Raw genomic sequence first — 19,990 nt, 5'->3', positions numbered from 1 at the left:
CCCCTCACAACACTTATAGCAATGAATATGAAGCTATAATTGAGCTATTAGTCTCCATAAAACATTTTAGTACCAAAATATTTTGTGGGATTATATCACATTTTCTCCTGTCAACATTTGTGTGCTCTTATTTTTATTTTTATTTTTTTCCTTTCTGTCAATTAGCATAACAAGGCCAGGGAGAAAATTCTTTTTTTTTTTTCTTTTTTTTTTTTTGTTTAAATCCTGGCTTCCCTCTACTAGGACATGCAAGGGCAATGCTGATTAATCAAATAATTTTATGCATTGATTCTTTCCTCATAGAAGTTGAACCTATTGCCCAGGACTGGGACAAAGAGAGGTGGTTAGAAGGGGTTCATTTTGTGTTTCCACAGGACAGAAGCACTATCAGTCTTCACCTCTCAACACAGAAAACAGACAGTCAAACAGTATAACTGTGGTGTGCCAAGAGGTTATAAACCTGTGTTGGGAACCCATACCCAGTAAGTCAGATATGTAACCCCATCTCTAATCATACACACACAGAGTAGGCCAAAGACCTTAAGAACTACCTCTGATGGAACTCCCTGGGTGCCAGGCACCGTTGCTAAGAAGATAAAATGCATCATTCACTTAATTCTTATGAGAAAATTCTGTACACAAGAAACTGACCGAGCTCAGAGAGCTTTTGTTACTTGCCCAAGGTCACAGAGCCAGCAATGGCTAGGCTGGGAGGCTGGGATTCGAAGCTTACCTCAGGATTTAAAAGGGAGGGGAAAAAAAATCCCAATCTGCTGCTGTTTATGTACACTAAGATGCCAACTGATTCTCTTCACAGTTAGACCATGGAACACATTCTAAATCTTTTTTTTTTTTTAATTCATTTATTTAACAGAGAGAGAGATCACAAGTAGGCAGAGAGGCAGGCCGAGAGAGAGGGGGGAAGCAGGCTCCCTGCCGAGAAGAGAGGACCCTGAGATCATGACCGGAGCCAAAGGCAGAGGTTTAACCCACTGAGCCACCCAGGCGCCCCCCATGGAACACATTCTAACTAGACTCTGTACTCCTTTAATGCAGTGTTTCATTCTATTCTCCAACATCCCATCATTTGTCTAGTTTACATAAGTCCTTAAGAAATGTTGATTATATTGAAACCAAGGAGAGACTGTAGTAGAGACATAGTAGAAAAATTCACTCTTTCATTTAACACATATTTGTTGAGCACTGATTGAAGGTGAGAAAGATACAACAGTAAAAACAACAACATAAAATAAATCCCTGCCCTGTTGATCAAAAAAAAAAAAAAAAAAAAAGAGCTTGAAAATTAAAGTCATAGAATGTGGCTACCCAATGCCCACAGACTGGTCAAATACAGGGAAACTCATTTCTAAAGCAGGAAGGGACTGGGACGAGAGTCTTAGACTGAAGATTGGTAGATCCAGTTGCAAATTCTGCTCTTGCCCTAATAGAATAAAATAGTCACCATTCATTGGGCACTCACTATGTGCCAGAATATGCTATGCATTCCACTAGGATATCTTCTTATCCTTCAAAATATCCCATGTTATAGATGAGATAAATGAATTTCCAGGTCATCCACCTAATTAATAGCAAGGCTGGAATTTCAAGCCAGGGCTTAACGTGGCAATGATTTGAGTTTCTTCGATCTTTTAAACATGCTGCTTTGAGCAAGACCATTGATTCTTCTTCAACACAGTGACTTCATCTGCAAAATAGGATTGTTGGATTCTAATCTTGCTAAGGTTCTCTTTTGCTCTGAGCCTCCATGCATATAAGTGATTAGGAATCCTCTTCCCAGTGTCCAAACATAAAGAATTTTCACATTGCCTTGTACTTAGTAGGCTTTTGGGAGACAAACCATAAGTGACTCTTAATCTCACAAAACAAACTGAGGGTTGCTGGGGAGAGGGGTTTTGGGAGAAGGGGGTGGGATTATGGACATTGGGGAGGGTATGTGCTTTGGTGAGTGCTGTGAAGTGTGTAAACCTGGTGATTCACAGACCTGTACCCCTGGGGATAAAAATAGATGTTTATAAAAAATAAAAAATTAAATTAAAAAAAAAGAGGATATGAAGGATGCAAAATAAACTTCAAGTCTCTCAAAAAAAAAAAAAAAGAAAGAAATGAGGGAATAATTAAGCAGTTTATTTTTTTTTTCAAGTCCCTGAAGTCCTTTGGTAGCCTTTGAGACAACTAATTGATGGGAAGTTCATTACTTTGGCTAAATCCTGACGATGTAATAATGATGACTCTCAATTTATTCTAACTGATGATAATTTGTAGTACAGTATATAATTATTTTGGCAACACGTTCTCAACCCAATTGTTTCTCTCAGGCTGATATTAAAATGCATTTACATTTCCTAAGCATAGAGTAAGTTTTGGTTATAAGGAGTGGTTCATAGATATGAGAATGTTACTTAATATGCACAAGAATCAATTGACCTCTGTGAATAACTAATAATGTAGTGAAGGAATTTGCAATGTGTCTATACTCTTAGTGCACAGGATGCCCAACTGCATACTTGGAAAAACTTCCAAACAGTAGATTTGGAAAAGAGTGTAGATTTGTTTCTATCCGAATTGAGAGGTAATAAAAATCACATGTATGCCTCAGAAATACTCTAATGCTTAATTCCAGCTACATCAGAATTTGGTTGTAATAGGTGATAAGAGAAATTATCCTTGCAAAAGAAGTGGGGGTAATTTAGAAGGAATCAGGTTATAAACATCTGATATCAAAGCAAGTCTTAAACCTTTAGCAGGATTAGTGAACCTCGGCATTATTCAAAATTTGGGGGATGTTTATTCACCTCCATGTGCCTTTTCCAGGAGAAAAGATCCATAGCTTTTATCAGATTCTCTAAAGAAGCCTAAGACTGAAGTAGGTTAAAAATCACTTGGCTATGTTAACCACATCAGCTTCTTCAACCCTTCATAAATGTAAGATTTTATGAAAAGAATCTTCCCACCGTACTTTCCCCATGACTGTTAGACAAATCCTTCTGCTTAAGGGTGACCACGTAGGACATAAATTTCACTATTTATTCAACTAGCATATATTAGATGTTTTGTATGTGTTAAAGACTACACCAAGGTAGGGGGAATAAAATATAATGAAAAACTCTAGTGTATTGGATGTATTATTTAACAGAGGACTTTGCGATTCACTATTTGCTACATCTGTAAAATGGGAAAGTCATAGTACATATCTCACATTGTTCTGAGAGAAGTCAATATGACAATGCCTATAAGGCATTAAGCCCATCGCTGATGCATGAAATATTCCACATGTGAGAGATCACCATCAGCAATATCATTAGTGATATGTGCCTAGGCAAAACTACAAGACTGATACAGTGCTTCCCACTGTTAACCCTGTCACTGCATTACTTCTTAAACTTTGTGACCATGGTCCCCAAACCTCCTCTCAAGCCCGACTTTCCAAGCCTCCCTATTATACCTTGCTCGATGTCATTAAATCTCCACACCAAATTTAACACACTACATTTTCTCCTCTACCTTTCTCCATCCAGTTCTCCAGAACTACTTTCTCCTCCTGCCCCTGCTTTGGTGACCAGAGACACCAGCCAATTGTTCAATCCAGAAACCTAGGAGTTCACTTGACTCTACCTTATCCTTCCTATTTGTGAGTTACCAAATGGTGTAGCTTCTGCCTTCTGAATATGGTTCAGATTCCACCTTCTTTCCTCCATCTCTGTCATCATCTTTCTCCTACGCTGCAACAATTGATCGCTCTGTTGCAAGCCCCCTTTTCTCCCCATCCAGCATCCATGTAGCCTCAAAAACTGTGCGTTCCAAATAAAAAATGTGACCTCATTCTTCTCATCTGAAATGCTTGGGCCTTCAACCACCACGCCCGCATTGTCTTAAGGCACAACATTGTACAGCTAGGTCCAACTCTGGACAGAAGGCTCCCTCAAAACTACATGGGCAGCTTATCAAGTTCTCTTAGTTTGGGGGTTCATTTCTTATGATAAAGCTCCAACTCCTGTGGTTCTAACTCTGGTCTCACCAAATAACCACATGCTTTTATTTGGGTTCTCACTGAACAGGAGAACTTTGCACAAATTATGGACTTTCCAGGACACCTGGGTGGCTCAGTCAGTTAAGCCTCTGCCTTCAGTTCAGGTCAAGATCCCAGGGTGCTGGGATTGAGCCCTGCATTGGCCTCCTTACTCATCAGGGAGCCTGCTTCTCCCTTTCCCTCTGCCTGCCACTCCCCCTGCTTGTGCTCTCTCTCTGTCAAATAAATAAAATCTTAGAAAAAAAAATATTGACTTTCCTGCCACATATACCTCCTATAATCAATTAATAAGTTAACATAGCACAAAGAACCCAGGATTGAAATCCAACCTGGGTTCAACTGCTATAACAATGCCCTGTCTTTCAAATCTATAAATTGAAGAAAGCACCTTCTCTCCAGTAGTATGAATAAACAAAACAACCCAAAACCAAAACCAAAACCTATGACAGCAGTGGGCATTTTCTAACACTCAGAAAACAGTCACTATGATCATTTTTGTTATAGCTTAAAAATATAAGCTTGGTTAATATAAATAGATGGTTCTCAGCTCTGCCTGCATGTGAGTATTACCTGGGGAGGTCTGAACACATACCAATGCCTAGAACATATCCCAGACCAAATAAATGAGAATATTTACTGATAGGGTACAGGCATTGGTGTTTTTTAAAAATACACTGAAAAACACTCATATAAATAGTTTCAAAACCTGATAGTTACTAAATAAATTGACTAAAAGTCTGAAAAGCTGAAGAACGGAACCCAGACTCACGATGACTTCACTCCTCTATAGATATCTCATGAGACCAGCAAGATCACTATTTAATGGCTGCATGCCCATCTCTCCCTCAAATAGTTATCTTCAGGGTAATTGGAGATATAGATTTTGTTACCACCATTAGGAAAGTAGCTTGTTACAAAAAGACTAAAATGTATTCAACATCTTTATTTTGTTAATTTTCCAGGTTTGTTCAGTACTTTGTGTAGATTGATTAAACACTTTGCTGTTCAAACTTTTCTTCCATTGTGCTCTTCTTTTTTTTTTTTTTTAAGATTTTTATTTATTTGACAGAGAGAGATCACAAGTAGGCAGAGAGACAGGCAGAGAGAGAGGAGGAAGCAGGCTCCCCGCTGAACAGATAGCCCGATATGGGACTCGATCCCAGGACCCCAGGATCATGACCTGAGCCGAAGGCAGAGGCTTTAACCCACTGAGCCACTCAGGCACACTGTGTTCTTCTTTTTTAAATATCATTTTCCCACCAGTGTTTCCTGGATGTTGCAGAAGGTTTATTCTTTCCGTTCATGTAATCCTCCAAAATCCTTACTCTCTCCTTTTGCTGGGTTGCCTGTTTCATTCTGCCAGGGAAAATCTTTTCTCCTGCTCTATTGTCAGCAGTCCATATCCCTTAAATATCATAATCTCTTCTGTTGTGCACCTGGGTGGTACAATCTGGTTCTTCTAGTGGGATGATGTCCCAGAGTGAAACTAAACCTCATTGGTTTTCATTCCATTTATTAATATCTATGAACATCAGTTTCCCTTCTCCTCCTGGCCAAACTTCCTAGAGGGAGAAGCTTAAAAAAAATTAAAACTTAAAGATACTCTCAAATAGTATGGCCATTTCATCCATCAGCACTTTGTGGAAAATCCTTTGCTTTTCTTTCATTTCTCTTGGAGGCAGGAGGAAACTGGCTTGGGTTTGTCCATGGCAAAGCACCACCTTCCAGAGGAAGGAAAAGCCCTAGACTCTCTTTGTGGGCGGCTTGTATGTGTACATATGCACATCATTAGCATGTATATATGAATGGAGGGACACAGAAAAATTTAGAATGTTTTCAACTTCAACCACTTTTCTCCTTGACATGTGCACTTACTATTACTATACCAAAGTGGTGCTGTCTCAGGTGCTGAGATCGCAAAAGATGAGCAGATGTGGTGCATTGCTTTCCTATTGCTGCTGTAAGAAATTTTCACAAATGTGGTGACTTTAAACAATACAAAAGTATTCTTTTACAGTTGTCACAAGTCTGAAGTCAAGGTGTGGCCAGGGCTGCATTGCTTTTGAAGGCTTTAGGGGAGAAATCAATTCCTTGCCTTTTCCAACTGCTAAAGGCTATCCTCATTCCTTGGCTTGTAGCCCCACCTCAATGGCCTTCCCACTCCCATCTATTTTCCTATCACCTTCTCTGCCTTTTGACCCCCTGCTTCCAGCTTATAAGGATCCCTGTGATTATATTGGCCCCACTTGGATAAGCCAGAGTAACCCTCTCCAAAATTAAAATCTTTAACTTTATCACTTCTGCAAAGTTCTTTTTTCACATATAAAGTAACATTTTAATAGGTTGTAGGAATTAGGATATGGACATTTCTATGGGACCATTATTTAGCCCACTCCATAAAGAGTTCTATATACCTAATGCTATTTCCTATGCATTCCATTGTTACTTTTGTAGATATAGGTTATGATCATTTATTTTGACATGATTTTTTTTTTACAATGATAAAGACTGACCTCAAGGCCTACTTATACTTAGCTTGTTCTACTAAAAGTGTGTTGTCAAAGAAGCATCCTTCTCAAAAGGATAGTGTAGATGCAGCCTACAATACCCCAGTTGGCAGGTGAGAAAGAACTAAAACCTAACTCTCAGACCTTCTTCTTAAAATCACTGCTTTGAAACCTGATACCATTCAACTGATTTCCTAAAGATTATTCTTATGTAGAAATAACTTATTTCTATCTTGAGGTAAAACCATTATTTTAGCTACATAGCATGTCATACATTTGGAAGTTGTTCAGTTGAAATTATTGACTAAAAACCATGTCTAATGGCTGAGAATTTATCCTGATATTGAGAAGGCTATAAAAGGAGCAATACTCTTTAGGTAGGCCAATATAAACTTCTAAGACATCTATTTTTCAATGGAAAGAAGCAGTAATAAAAACCTTTATAAATATTACAAGAATACTCAAAATTTGCTCAGGAGCACTCCAGTTTCCATTTTAAGTTTCTGCTATTACGATAGCAGCAGATGCCAATTATTTGTGACATACGGCTTGCCCTTAGTAATGGATGCTGAGAATTTGTAGAGGATTTTTTTGTTACTGCCTCTATAGCACTGCATTGCCTTCTGAAAAATGATCATGTTGAAATATGGTATAGGCTACTTGAGATACCAGGACATGTTATTAGAAGACTTTTACCCAAAGACTTTCTAGGTATCTTATAGGCCAACTGTGTCACCAACCACAGAAGTTACAACCCACAAACTATGTTGGTCATCTTCATCTGAACTTGAATGAGGGCTCTTGAGACAAACTAAAACATGATCTTTGTGCTGCTCAGGTATTATATGATAACCCATATAAATCCAAGAGATAGTCTTTACTGAGAACAACAGGACTACACCAAGGAAAGTCAATGGTGCTGTTAACAAGGTCATGAGTGTTCTGCTATAAAAGCTCCAGAGAGCAGATGGGCTGAGGTGGGGCCACCCTTGTTAATGAGTAATAACTATGTATCATGGTATAATAATAAGAGTGGGACCATTAGAATTATCCTTTGGAGAGTCAACTGCCAAGGAGTTTTATTTTATCTTCTGATGATTCATTTTAACTACAAAAGGAAGAAAATTGTAATTATTTTCAAGCCACTGAAACAACAGAATAGTCATGTAGCACTTCCATTATAGTATAATCCAGAGAAACTCTTCCAATAGGTATGAGTCACCCTTCATCTTGCTGGTCTAAGGAATATGTTTTCTAGATAACATGGAATAACATACATAGGCAAAGTATTAAGACTTTTAGTCTTTTGGTATTTTTCTCTGTGTTAATCGGGGTTCTCCAGAGAAAAAGAAACAATAGGAGATAGATGTGAAAAGATGTATTATGAATAGGTTCACCTGACCTGGAGGCTGAGAAGGTCCGCAATCTGTCTCCACAAACTGGAGACCCGGTAAAGCTGTGGTGTAATTCCTGTTGGAGTCTGGAGGCCTGAGAACCAGAAGAGCCAATGGCGAAAATCCTAGTCCAAGAGCAGGAGAAAAGCAAAGTTCCAGCTCAGTCAGGCAGTAAGAAAAATGATGCATTCCTCCTTCCTCTGCCTTTTTGCTCTATTCAGGGTCTCAGTGGACTGGATGATACCCAATACATTGCATGGGTTGGGGGGCTCATCTGCTTTATCTCATCTGGAAGCACACTCAGACACACCCAGAAATAGTGTTTAATCTAGGAAGCCATTGGCCTGGTTAAGTTGACACATGAAATTAACCATCATAGTCTCTTTTAAATTTTTATAACCAATTCTGCAGGGACATAGAGTATGATTAACTCTGAATATTATTTTGTTGGGAGCCTTTTCTGTTTCTTAACTCAGCTACATGAGACCTGAATAGTCCATCCCTCTTTATGTGAAAAAGATCTTTTGGCTTCTCCCAACCACGATAATTTATTATGTGCTATTTATTTATTACACAAGGAATTAACTCAGCCTAAAAGTACATTTGAAACAAAATCTTTTTTTTTTTTTTTAAAGAGAAAAGTTGGAAAGAAAGGGGAAATTAGATGAGAAAGACAAAGCTAAATGGTACTGGCACACATAAAATATATACCTTGTATTTCTACTTGTTGCTAAAGGAGAAACCACAATTTTCACCCTCAACTCCCCAGCATTCAAAACAAAGTCATTTTTTAAAAAAAAAAGTACTTACACGCCATGCAATATTCATGCAACTGGAAATTATATTTATTCAGAACAGAAACAGTTTGCTATGGCCCTCATAACTTTGTTAGTCACCTATCAGGGTGAAATCTCTAGAGGGTGACCTATGTCAGTATCTTTCCTCCCTCCATGACCAAAACCAGCACATGGCCCCACCCAAGAGGGCCCACACAAGAGGGCAGGAAATGCAATCCTACCCATTGTCTTTCCAGCCGGGAACTTGACAGTGGCACAAATTATGTCCAAACTATGGGTCTTCTGAAATCAAGAAGAGTAGTAGATATTCAGTCTATCCCTCTTATAAATATATAATGTTATTGAAAGGGCTGAATTTTTTACTATCAATCTAAGTCAATGATATGATATCAAGTTATTTACTAAGAATAATTCTGTTAAGAAAAAAACATTATTAAAAGAATATATTAGGGCGCCTGGGTGGCTCAGTGGGTTAAGCCGCTGCCTTCGGCTCAGGTCATGATCTCAGGGTCCTGGGATCGAGTCCCGCATCGGGCTCTCTGCTCAGCAGGGAGCCTGCTTCCCTGCCTCTCTCTCTACCTGCCTCTCCGTCTACTTGTGATTTCTCTCTGTCAAATAAATAAATAAAATCTTTAAAAAAAAAAAAAGAATATATTAGCAGAAGCAATGAAGGATAATATGTCATCAATATCAATACTATTGAACAGCCACATTTATTAGACATTAGTGTGTGTGATGTGTTGTGTTTTATGTTGTTAAAAATGATTTAAAGGTAGCCAGAACTAGTTTCTGCAATACTGCCTTGGTAAAGTATACATTGCCTAGATCAGCACCGCCTGCCTAGTCTGGCAGACAAGCACACTATCAAAATTCAAAGAGGGTAGTTTTCTAAGGAAAAAGTGAATTTTGCAAAGACTAGAAAACTCCCCATATCATGATTATACTTTTTTATTTGAAAAACTGACATTTATCTTGATGTGACATTTTCTTAATCCCTTAATGACTTTTAGTTGAAATGCCAATGTGTAGAGAGAAAATCGTCATGTGAATGCAATACTTTTATTTATAAAGTATGCTACTATTAAATGACAGAGCTGCTGGTCCAGACCAGTCTGCAGACTCTCACATGGACAGTTGTTTAAAAAGCACACTTTTCGTGCTTCTGGCTTTATTCTTACCCAGAAGCTTCATTCACCTGTGTCCTAGAGAGTCCACAAAGGTGGCAGATGAATGATTCACAACTATACCTATTTCTTAATTCCCATTTCTAGGATGTTCAGGGGAAGAATCAGGAGGCACTGACCCATGCACTAGGTAGGGAAAGTCAAGAACAGAGATTTTTCTAGTGTGCTAAATGAAAAACATACTCAGACGACCCAAGGGTTCTTTCTGCATTAAAAGTAGACCTGCTAGGTGAATATTCACTGCCTCTTCATAACTTTTTTCTAGCATTAAATAAGAGGTATATCAAATGAATACTTGTCTTCAGGAATTAAAAAATAACAAGAAGGATTAGTTGAATGGTTGCTTAAAAAGGGAGGGGGGAATGCCTATGCCTTCAACTGGTAACTAAATGTCTCCATTATCAGATTTTAAAAGAAAAGTCAGCCCATGTGCAAAGCTAAAAATTCGGGTGCCTTTTTGTTTCTTTTTCAGTTTCAGAAACAATATTTTGAATCTCAGTGTCCAGCTCTGTATTTTGACATAAAACTTGCCCCATCCTCTCTGAAGAGGTAGTCTTGGCTGCAATTACGCTATCTAATGACCAAAGTGAAAAATTGGATTCCTGACTGACCCCGGCAGGTTAGCTCTTTATGCTCCAGTGATATAAGAGACCAGCTAACAAGACCTCACCATGCGTGGCTTTAAACGTTATTGATGGCCTAAAGCAATTCTACCCTTTTTAAAATTCTTTTGTGCGCCTGGTCTTGTTATCACCATAGGAGTGACTTACACACGGTGGGCTCATGATTCAGAGAGTTTCTTGTCATTTGTCTTACCTTCATGACATTACAATTTCACTAAATATTCCTCTGGTCTCTACATTAGCAAACAGGGCAAAAGAAGTACAGGATTCCTGTGTTCCGTGCTGTCAACAGATACGCTCTTCATTCTTTATCCCTTCTCATGTAAAATCATTCAAGTTTACATTTCTTAGACGCTTTCTAGGGCCTCTGATAACAGGGGTTGCCTTTTCTGAGATCTTTTCAACCCCTCTCTTCTGTTGAAGTTGATCTGAACGGACATGTTTTCCATCGAGCAGCGTTTTTCAACCACTGCTGTGGCAAATAGAAACCCAGGCTCTGCCCTGGAGAATTCCAGTTTGGGATGTCTCTGTGATGGAATCAAAGAATATCTCATTGTAAAACCTCCAGAGGGGATCCTCATTTGCATTCAGAGTTTAAAAGAGTTGGGAGGAGAACGCCTTGGAAATTGGATTTCTGAGTCTTCTCCATACATTTCTATACAAATACCAAGAAACCGCACCCAAATGGTCCTTGGCTGACATCCCCCCTCCTAAGGAAGGTGATACTCTTGATTTAGAAGACATAGAAACCTTCCCTTATTTCCAAATCATTTGCAACTGTTTCTTTTCAATGGACACCATTTCCAGGAACCTAAAAGTAGGATCCCATTCTAATAAACTTACTCCACCTAGAACCCTTGTCCTTTCTCTTCACCGCTTTCCCCCATTCCCTACCAGGTACAAACAACACACAGAATGTCTCGTCCAGAACTGTCAAGGTCCCAGGTAGGTAACTGAGGATTAACATTAAGAGGCAGTGTGACATTTGTACAAAATAGTCCCCATCCTTCCATCTAGAAACAAATCCTCTTTTCCCCTCCTCATACTGTGGGATAAGATGGGAAAGCAGTAGAAAAGCTTCAGAGATATGCATATGTATAAGCCCTCATTTAAATATATCTACATACCAGTATTGCAGTTCAACATGTAATGAGTTCTCTGAGGCAGTATGATAAGTATTAAAGCTAAGGAGATCAATAAAATATCTAAGCATGGAGTTACTAAGACACTTAGGCAATCAGGACAGCAAAACACTGTTATTAAGGTCAGATCCAAATATTAAATTTGTTGCACATAAACTATTTTTAATTTTTTAAATTTAAATTAGACCTACCACTTCAGTGAAGAGCGAACGAACATAGTCTAATGAAAGAACATTGGATGGAGGTTAATGGCCTGAGTCCTCATCTGCCCACATCAGCTCCCTATCAGCCATGGGTCTGTCTCGGGTTTCTGATCTGCTGAATCTGTGGATTTCCAAAGCCCCTTCCTGCTCTGTGTCCCCAAGATATTGCAATTGTCCCGCTAATGATCTATTTCTTATTGTAATTCTATTTCTGATTCTTTCCCCTTATTTCTTTTTTGCAGATTCTGTTCATGGGCATGATGACTGAGTACTATCACTACTTTTTCACAACCCTGGTAAGCACTTCAGGTAGAAATGTATCGCATGCAGTATAGGAAATGTCTCCAGTTATTTCAGTAGTCAGCCCCACCGGTGTCAGAGGCAGGATATTGTCATGGAGATTCATCTTACTTTCTTAAAAATCCTGTAAGTCCAGAAAAGCTGAACAGCAGGTTCTTTTTTTCCTTTCTTTTCTTTTCTTTTTTTTTTTTTTACTAGCATCAGTGCATGTGCATCTGAAAAGGGATTTAAATGATACTTTCATTAAATAAAAGCTGTCAAAGTACAAACGAGTCATAAAGAAGAATCATCTACATTTTCTATATACATTAGAAGGCACACTAGTGTATCTCAGCTGTTTTGATCTTATATGATTTTCCTGCCTGTGTCCAGTAGATAGCTAGGTTAGTCGGGGTCACCGACCAGGTGTTTTGAAGATCATCAAGAAAAGGAGCATGGGAGGTGCTCTGCACAGCGAACATTTTTCACCACTAAAAAAAAAAAAAAAAAAGAAAAAAAGAAGAAGAAGAAGAAGAATCATGGTTCTGAACCTAAGAAATTCAAAAGAGACTATAACACCCTAAATTTTGAGATTTTCATATCAAGGAAGAATGATTTAGGGTATTTAACATATCAAAATGATGTAATAGCTTTCATTCAATTTTAAAAATCAGACACACACAGACTTCACTTTCTCATAGGAGAAAAAAACACATAACCAACCTTTTTTTTTTTCCTTAAAGATATTATTTATTTACCTGACACACAGAGAGAGATCACAAATAGGCAGAGAGGCAGGCAGAGAGAGAAGGGGAAGCAGGCTCCTGCAGAGAACCCAGTGCAGGGCTGGATCCCAGGACCCTGAGAGCATGACCTGAGCCAAACCAGAGGCTTAACCCACTGAGCCACCCAGGTGCCCCTAAATTCCTTTAGAATTTTTTAAAATGTATTGTCTGACAGAGAGAGACATGGCGAGAGAGGGATCACAAGCAGGCTTCCCGTTGAGCAGGGAGCCTGACACATGGCTCCATCCAAGTACCCTGGGATCATGACCTGAACTAAAGGCAGATGCTTAACTACTGAGCCACCCAGGCGCCCCTCCTAACCAGTCTTCTTTGCTAATCTGTAGTGGTGTGTTGACTGCAATCTACCTAGGTTCTGGGAAATTTCCTGAGAGTTTATTTTACGAAATTAAACTGGCAAGGTAAGCTGGTGAGTAAGGGAAATAAAATAATTTGGAACAAGAACCAGGCAGCTGTCCTTGAATACATACTACTGATGGAAGCAGTGTATGTATCGCTCAAGTATCTCTGGGACCAGGAGACCAATGTTCCAGGGCAGGTGCCAAAAGCATCACTGTTCCAGAGCTTGGGGTAATGGAGTGGGATGCAGGGCAGAAAAATCTTAAACTAAACTTTCCATGATCGTCCCTCCCTCACTGATATCCTAACAGTTGAAGAAACCCCTAAGAACTTAAAAGCATCTTACTTAGGTCACAAGGACAGCCCTTCCCCCAACCCCATGAAGGTTCTGCTCAAGACAGCATGGACACCTGCCTCAGAACTTTCTATCATCCTACTGTACACACTCCTAAGAGCTGGTTTTGTTGAGATTTGAGACAATAAAATCTTAAAAGCCTGGTCTTCACGGAGACCCTTCGGAACAAACAACTTGCCCTCACAGTCTTGCTTTTTTCATCCTTCATTGACAAGCAGATGTTACAAACCAGATCCTGGACTTGCCATATTCTATACTGCATAGGAAGCTCAATTTGTGCGCCAACCTAATTTTGTACCTGTGTATTGTATTTATTTGAGCGCACCTCATTAAGTACTGTGGAGCCTGTGAGGGGTTCCATCTGCATCCCGGAATTTTCTGCCTTCCTGTAGTTGAAGCAACTTTCCTTCCTCATTGAGCATGCTAAAGGCATTCCCTTTAGGGTCTTATTCTTTAAATTTGCTTCCTTAAACATTTTCCTTGGGTTTTGTCTGCATTGTGCCATGCGTTTTATATTCTTACCATTCTAGCCCATGAGTATTGACAAAACTTAAAGAAGAAAGAAAGTTACGTAGTATAAGGGTGGAAAACAGAACAATTTAGAAGGCAGAACGCTTTTCTGATATTGAGCCAGGAGCACAGATCTTCCCTATTAAAGCTTTACAGTCTAATCCAATGTTATCTTAGGAAAGAAGCAGGGTAAAGAATTATTAAAAAGAACAAATCTGTGCATATCTTCTACAAATACAGATCATGAGGTGTTTCTGAAGCTACTTTTCCGTAGGAAGCACAGCCGCCCCTGATCCTGTAGTATCTTGCCTTGCACTTTCACAAAACAGTTACACTGTTACTAAACTTTTATGGAAGATTTTCTCCTTTTATTCCCATTAAATGTTATTTTGAAAGTTTGGTTTATTTTAAATGTGAGATATTTTTAATGACATATGTTAGAGTGAAACCTTTCTTCACCAGAAGAAACTTGAAATTTTTATATCATTTTATATAGGAATCAGCGAAGGCAAGTTGTTTAAGCATCTTAAGCTTAAGCCTTTGACTCAGGTCAGTATCCCACGGTCCTGAGTCCCTCTCTACTCAGCGGGGAGTCCGCTTCTCTCTCTCTCCCTCTGTCCCTAACCTCTCACTTTCAAATAAATAAATAAATAAAATCTTTGACAAAATAAATATAAATGAACATAAGCCTCTGGATTATACTCAGCCTCATCTGTAATGGAAAATGCAAGTGGGTTAAACTTTTCTCCCTGAAACTTTGCCTGAAGGGGAATTAGTTCTATGGTCACGATACTCATGTTCACACAACTCTAAGCTCCGGTTTATTCCTTGAAGAGAGCACTTCACTTTTTTTTTTTTTTTTTTTGTTAACATATAATATATTATTAGCCCCAGGAGTACAGGTCTGTGAATCACCAGGTGTACACAGTTCACAGCACTCACCATAGCACATACCCTCCCCAATGTCTATAACCCCACCCCACTTCTCTCAACTCCCCTCCCCCCAGCAACCCTCAGTTTGTTTTGTGAGATTAAGAGTCTCTTATGGTTTGTCTCCCTCCCTATCCCATCTTGTTTCATTTATTCTTTTCCTACCCCCCAACCACCCCCCATGTTGCATCTCCACTTCCTCATATCAGGGAGATCATATGATAGTTGTCTTTCTCTGATTGACTTATTTTGCTAAGCATAATACCCTCTAGTTCCATCCACGTCGTCGCAAATGGCAAGATTTCATTTCTTTTGATGGCTGCTTAGTATTCCATTGTATATATACACCACATCTTCTTTATCCATTCATCTGTTGATGGACATCAGGTTCTTTCCATAGTTTGGCTATTGTGGACATTGATGCTACAAACATTTGGGTGCACGTGCCCTTTCGGATCACTACATTTATATCTGTAGGGTAAATACCCAGTAGTGCAACTGCTGGGTCATAGGGCAGTTCTATTTTCAACATTTTGAGGAACCTCCATGCTGTTTTCCAGAGTGGTTGCAGTAGCTTGCATTCCCACCAACAGGGTAGGAAGGAGAACCCTTCACTTCTTATTGAGAGCTTCTGTCCAGTGAATGTTCTTCATGCCCTCATTGTATGGGGCATGGGTCAATGAGCCAGGGAATGGTATTTTTTTCCTCCTGGAAGTGATCTTCCTGTCACATGCAGGGGCAAGTTCCAAATTTCGTCTCCTTTACAAGATCTGAGGCAGCAAGAAGTGATGGAGAAGAGGCTGACAAGTGGGTCATCCGTGGACCACTCACATCACCACTGAGAACTTCAGTCTTCATCTATAAAATAAATCCCTTACAACTTACCACTCCCTTACAACACCCCCAAACACTATATTTTTAAAACAGAACTATAACTTCTCAGAATACTGTAACCTATTCCCAAGGACATACGAATAATCAACAGCCAAATTCTTCTTCTTGATTCATCCGAATTCTAATAGTATTGCAAAAAATAGAGGACAAATGAAAATGCTCGCTACCTTAGAGTTTCCCAAGCAGTGTGCAAGGGAAGAACAGCAGGAAATATTCTTTGATGAAGCAGTGTGAGGACAGCTGCCATTTTAATGTTAATTTACCTGTTGCTTCTGCAATCACTATTCTGTTTTACACAAAGAACATTGAAAATGTTAACGCTACTTTTATCATTTTTAATACTGCACAGGACTTATTTGCTTTAGATCTGGAACTCTATAGGTACAGTGGTGTGAACATGACTGGGTTTCGGCTGCTTAATATTGACAACCCTCACGTGTCGTCCATCATTGAGAAGTGGTCCATGGAGAGACTACAGGCCCCCCCCAGGCCAGAGACTGGCCTCTTGGATGGCATGATGACAGTAAGTAGACTTAAAATAAAATCATTTGTGATGACTTTTTAATTCCTTAGGGTTTAGGATAAGAATTGCATATGCCTTCTATAGAGTGAGTAAGTATTATAACCCGTGCCTTGACTTGAATGAGAGAAGAAGGAGTAAAGTTCTTAGGTGATTTGAAAGCCTATGCAGGGCTACTACCAAAAACTTCTGTTTTCAGCTTTCTGACTATATGTGCCTCTGACCTAAATTAATTAATTAATTCATTCATTCATTAAAAAAAGTTAACAGGAGTTAGCCATCACTGTCAGCCAAATGGAGACAAAGCAGAAACCAAAGAGTTTTAGGCCTGGAAGTGTGGCCCTGGGAAGGGGGGTAGGGAAAGACGTGGAGCTTACACAGGTGATCCAGAACCATTCTGCCTCCCTCATTTCTTATGCATCTCAACGAGTGGGGCACACATGGACAAACGCCAGGTTCGCATACGTCGGTGCGTTCACATTCTTCCTGCCTGGGTCTGCACAGGGAAACATTGCAGACATTGACAGTGATTCACACCGGCCATATGTCACTCTCGAAGCAGATGCCAGGTCCACCTTCTGACAAGGGAGAGGTACTCTGCTGAACAGATAAATTTCAAACTGCCTCATCAGAGAGCTTCTCGCTAGCATCATTTGTCTTTCGTTGTCAAAGGCACCTCCCCTGGCTTTATTTCTCTAATGAAGTCCCCTGCGTGATGAAGAAAAGAGCAGGAAATTTTTTTTAAAAAAAGCTTTCTATGTAGGAATCATGTAATCTAAAGAGAAAGATACTGGGAATATGGGCAGGTAATAGCATTTGAAATTGGCATAGTATTTCATTCTTGTTCCCATCATCGGGAGAAGCACTCTTGCTTTTAAGATACAATTTACCGATAACTGAAAGGTATCATCTTGTGGAGAAATGAACTTGGCATTTCTTTTCTTTTTCTACCATTTTTTTTTTATGAGAAGCAAATGAATAGAAAAAAAATAAATAAATGCATGAATGAAGTAGTTCTGGATGATTCCATGCTCAAGCTCCCTGACTGTTTTTCAAACTTGAAATAAATCTTAAAGTGTGCAAAGTGATTTGAGAGATAATGATGGAAAGCATTTTGATACAAATGAGCCTTGGTTGATTTGAAATATTGCTTTGAATAGGAATAAATAAAGAATATCCAGGGAAATAGCAGACCCTCTGAAAGGGAAGGGGGCAAGCTAGAGAGAGAAAGGGAAAAAAAAAAAAAAAAACAGAGACAGAAAGTTATGCTGGAATACTGGTTTTTCTCTTCTTCCTCTTGAATTTGTAATTCCAGTGAATGCAAATATGGCTCAAGCCCTCTGCCCACCCATCTTGCATCCCAGTGAGATTTCTGTCACAGGCTGAGATCTCTAGTAATTGTTACCTGCCCTTGGTATATACCACTAAAAAAGTTAATAAGAGTTTGGAGCTGTGTTAACACAGATTATCAATTCATGCCAAACATTAAATATTCATCCTAAGCGTGGCTTAACTTACCAAAAAAAAGCATCTGCTGCATTCAGTTATACGGAGCTGACAGGATAGTTTATACATATTCACTGAGATGAAGAGAATCATTGAAAAAGAATAGGGTCCTACAAGTCACACCAACTCAGGCCAGGCATGGGGTGCTGCTACTCCCCCAGAACTGTTGTTGATGTCCTGGGCAAATGGCAGTTCTATGGGCAGGAAGCATGGTAGAGCCAAGTCCCAATGATGGAAGGGGTCTTATTTGGCCTAAAGTTTACTACCGTCTTCTTACCTAAGAAAAGGATTTCTAGGCTTTGTTGTTGTTCTTGTTTTTATTATAAACTAAAGAAAAAGGAAATGGAGATTTATCAGAACAGAAGAGAAGATCTCACCAGGGCACTAAAAGTGGGGAGAGTAGATATATCAGTTTATGTCTATACTAGTCAAAAAAAGTGGTAGAACACAACCCCCACTAGAATGCAGATCAGTTCCCCTCCAGCTCTACAGAGATAGAATCGGTATACTTCAATGTGTAAGCTTAAGGGATACAGACTGACTTACATATATTGTGAAAAGATCATTGCAATTAGTTTAGTTAGCATCTGTCATCTCATACAGATACAATAAAAAGAAAATAAATAGTTTTGAAATTGATCCCACGAAGTTTAATATTGACCTTTATTTCCCCAGAAAGGCTGTTTTGAAGTTAGCAGTTTCATTTTGGCTTCTAGTAAAGGGGGCCAATTTGGGGATGTGAAAACTGAGTCACAGCGAGTTTAAAGGGTAGGTTTAAAGGTATCCAGAGGACTCATGTGTGAGTCAAGAGAGCACATGCCGTGTCCCCAAGCTGGGGCTCAAATCTAACAAATATTTTTTCTCAGGTTGCCTCTGTACTCAAACCATTTTCTTCCCTACCTTCCTGATGATAAGCCGCGTGGTTTCAATTCCAGTGGGTCTGTATTTCTCAGATCCCATGGTTCACTCTTTCTGGTGTCTCTCACTGCCTAAAACCCTCCCCTATTCACATTTGCTTGAATGCATTTCAGCAGAGAGGACTGTTTTTCTCTCTGCCATGACTTGTTTTCCTTCACTCTGTAGCCCTGTGGCCTTATATGCTATATTTCAATTTGTTTGCTAAGTGCCTTCCTCTACAAGAATATAAACTCCATGAGGACAGAGGCTTTATCTTTTCATGATATGCTTTATCTCCAGCACTGGAAAAGGCCCAGTGCAAAGCAGGCTTTTAATAAATATGTATCTAATAAGGGAACTAATGCTAAATAAATAGGAATTAAGCTTCTGCTAAGACCAAGATGTTACATGAAAAATATTCATATAACCCTGAAATAAATCTGTAAAAGTCCAAAGAGATTTCCTATAAATAAAAAATAGGCATGTGTAGTTTAGACAGAGATTATTCTAAAGTAATGAGTATCTTAAAAATTAGCCTAGACAAACGACTATTGATGTTTAAGTAATGCCATTACTAGAATAGAGTTGTATTCTCTGAAATCATATGCATTATACCACTATACTCCAAGGCAAATTTTCCTGTTGCCCTTTATAGTTATATTTTGCATGTGCTACATACATATATAGATGCCTGTATGAATATATAATATAGAAATATAAAAAATATATGTTTAAAAATACCCATGTGTTTTGTCTTTCACCTACTTATCTAATTTCCTCTTTCATATTTTAACTATTAGAAATTTCTTGGAACATTGTACACTAAAAATACCTTCAAATAATATTATACATGTCAAAACACATCCAAATTTGAAAATCACGCCCCCGTTGGAGTTTTGACTCCAGACTTAAATGTCATAGGTATAATTAAAGAAAAAAAAAATTGACTTTAAAAACTGGGTTAAAATCGTGTTAATTAAGAAACCCGGTACTGAGTCAATAGAGTTAAAAAATAGTGAAACTCATTATTTAAAACATCTTGAGATTAAAAAAAAGAAA

At 38.9% G+C, this 19,990-nt stretch overlaps 1 protein-coding gene across 7 annotated transcripts in view; it reads left to right on the top strand.

The window, feature by feature from the left end:
- The window catches only part of GRIK1 (glutamate ionotropic receptor kainate type subunit 1), a 390,406-nt gene that overhangs the window by 269,683 nt on the left and 100,733 nt on the right, over positions 1–19,990 (top strand). For all 7 annotated transcript variants that reach the window (XM_059392234.1, XM_059392239.1, XM_059392232.1 and 4 more), the window contains exons 5-6: positions 12,141–12,194; positions 16,358–16,531. In XM_059392234.1, coding sequence (XP_059248217.1) covers positions 12,141–12,194; positions 16,358–16,531 — 228 coding nt within the window. The remainder of the gene's footprint in view (positions 1–12,140; positions 12,195–16,357; positions 16,532–19,990) is intronic.

Source organism: Mustela nigripes, chromosome 2 (genome assembly GCF_022355385.1).
Source record: "Mustela nigripes isolate SB6536 chromosome 2, MUSNIG.SB6536, whole genome shotgun sequence".
NCBI lineage: Eukaryota > Metazoa > Chordata > Mammalia > Carnivora > Mustelidae > Mustela > Mustela nigripes.
The sequence above is the reverse complement of the archived record's forward strand: the minus strand, read 5'-3'. Positions and strand labels throughout refer to the sequence as shown.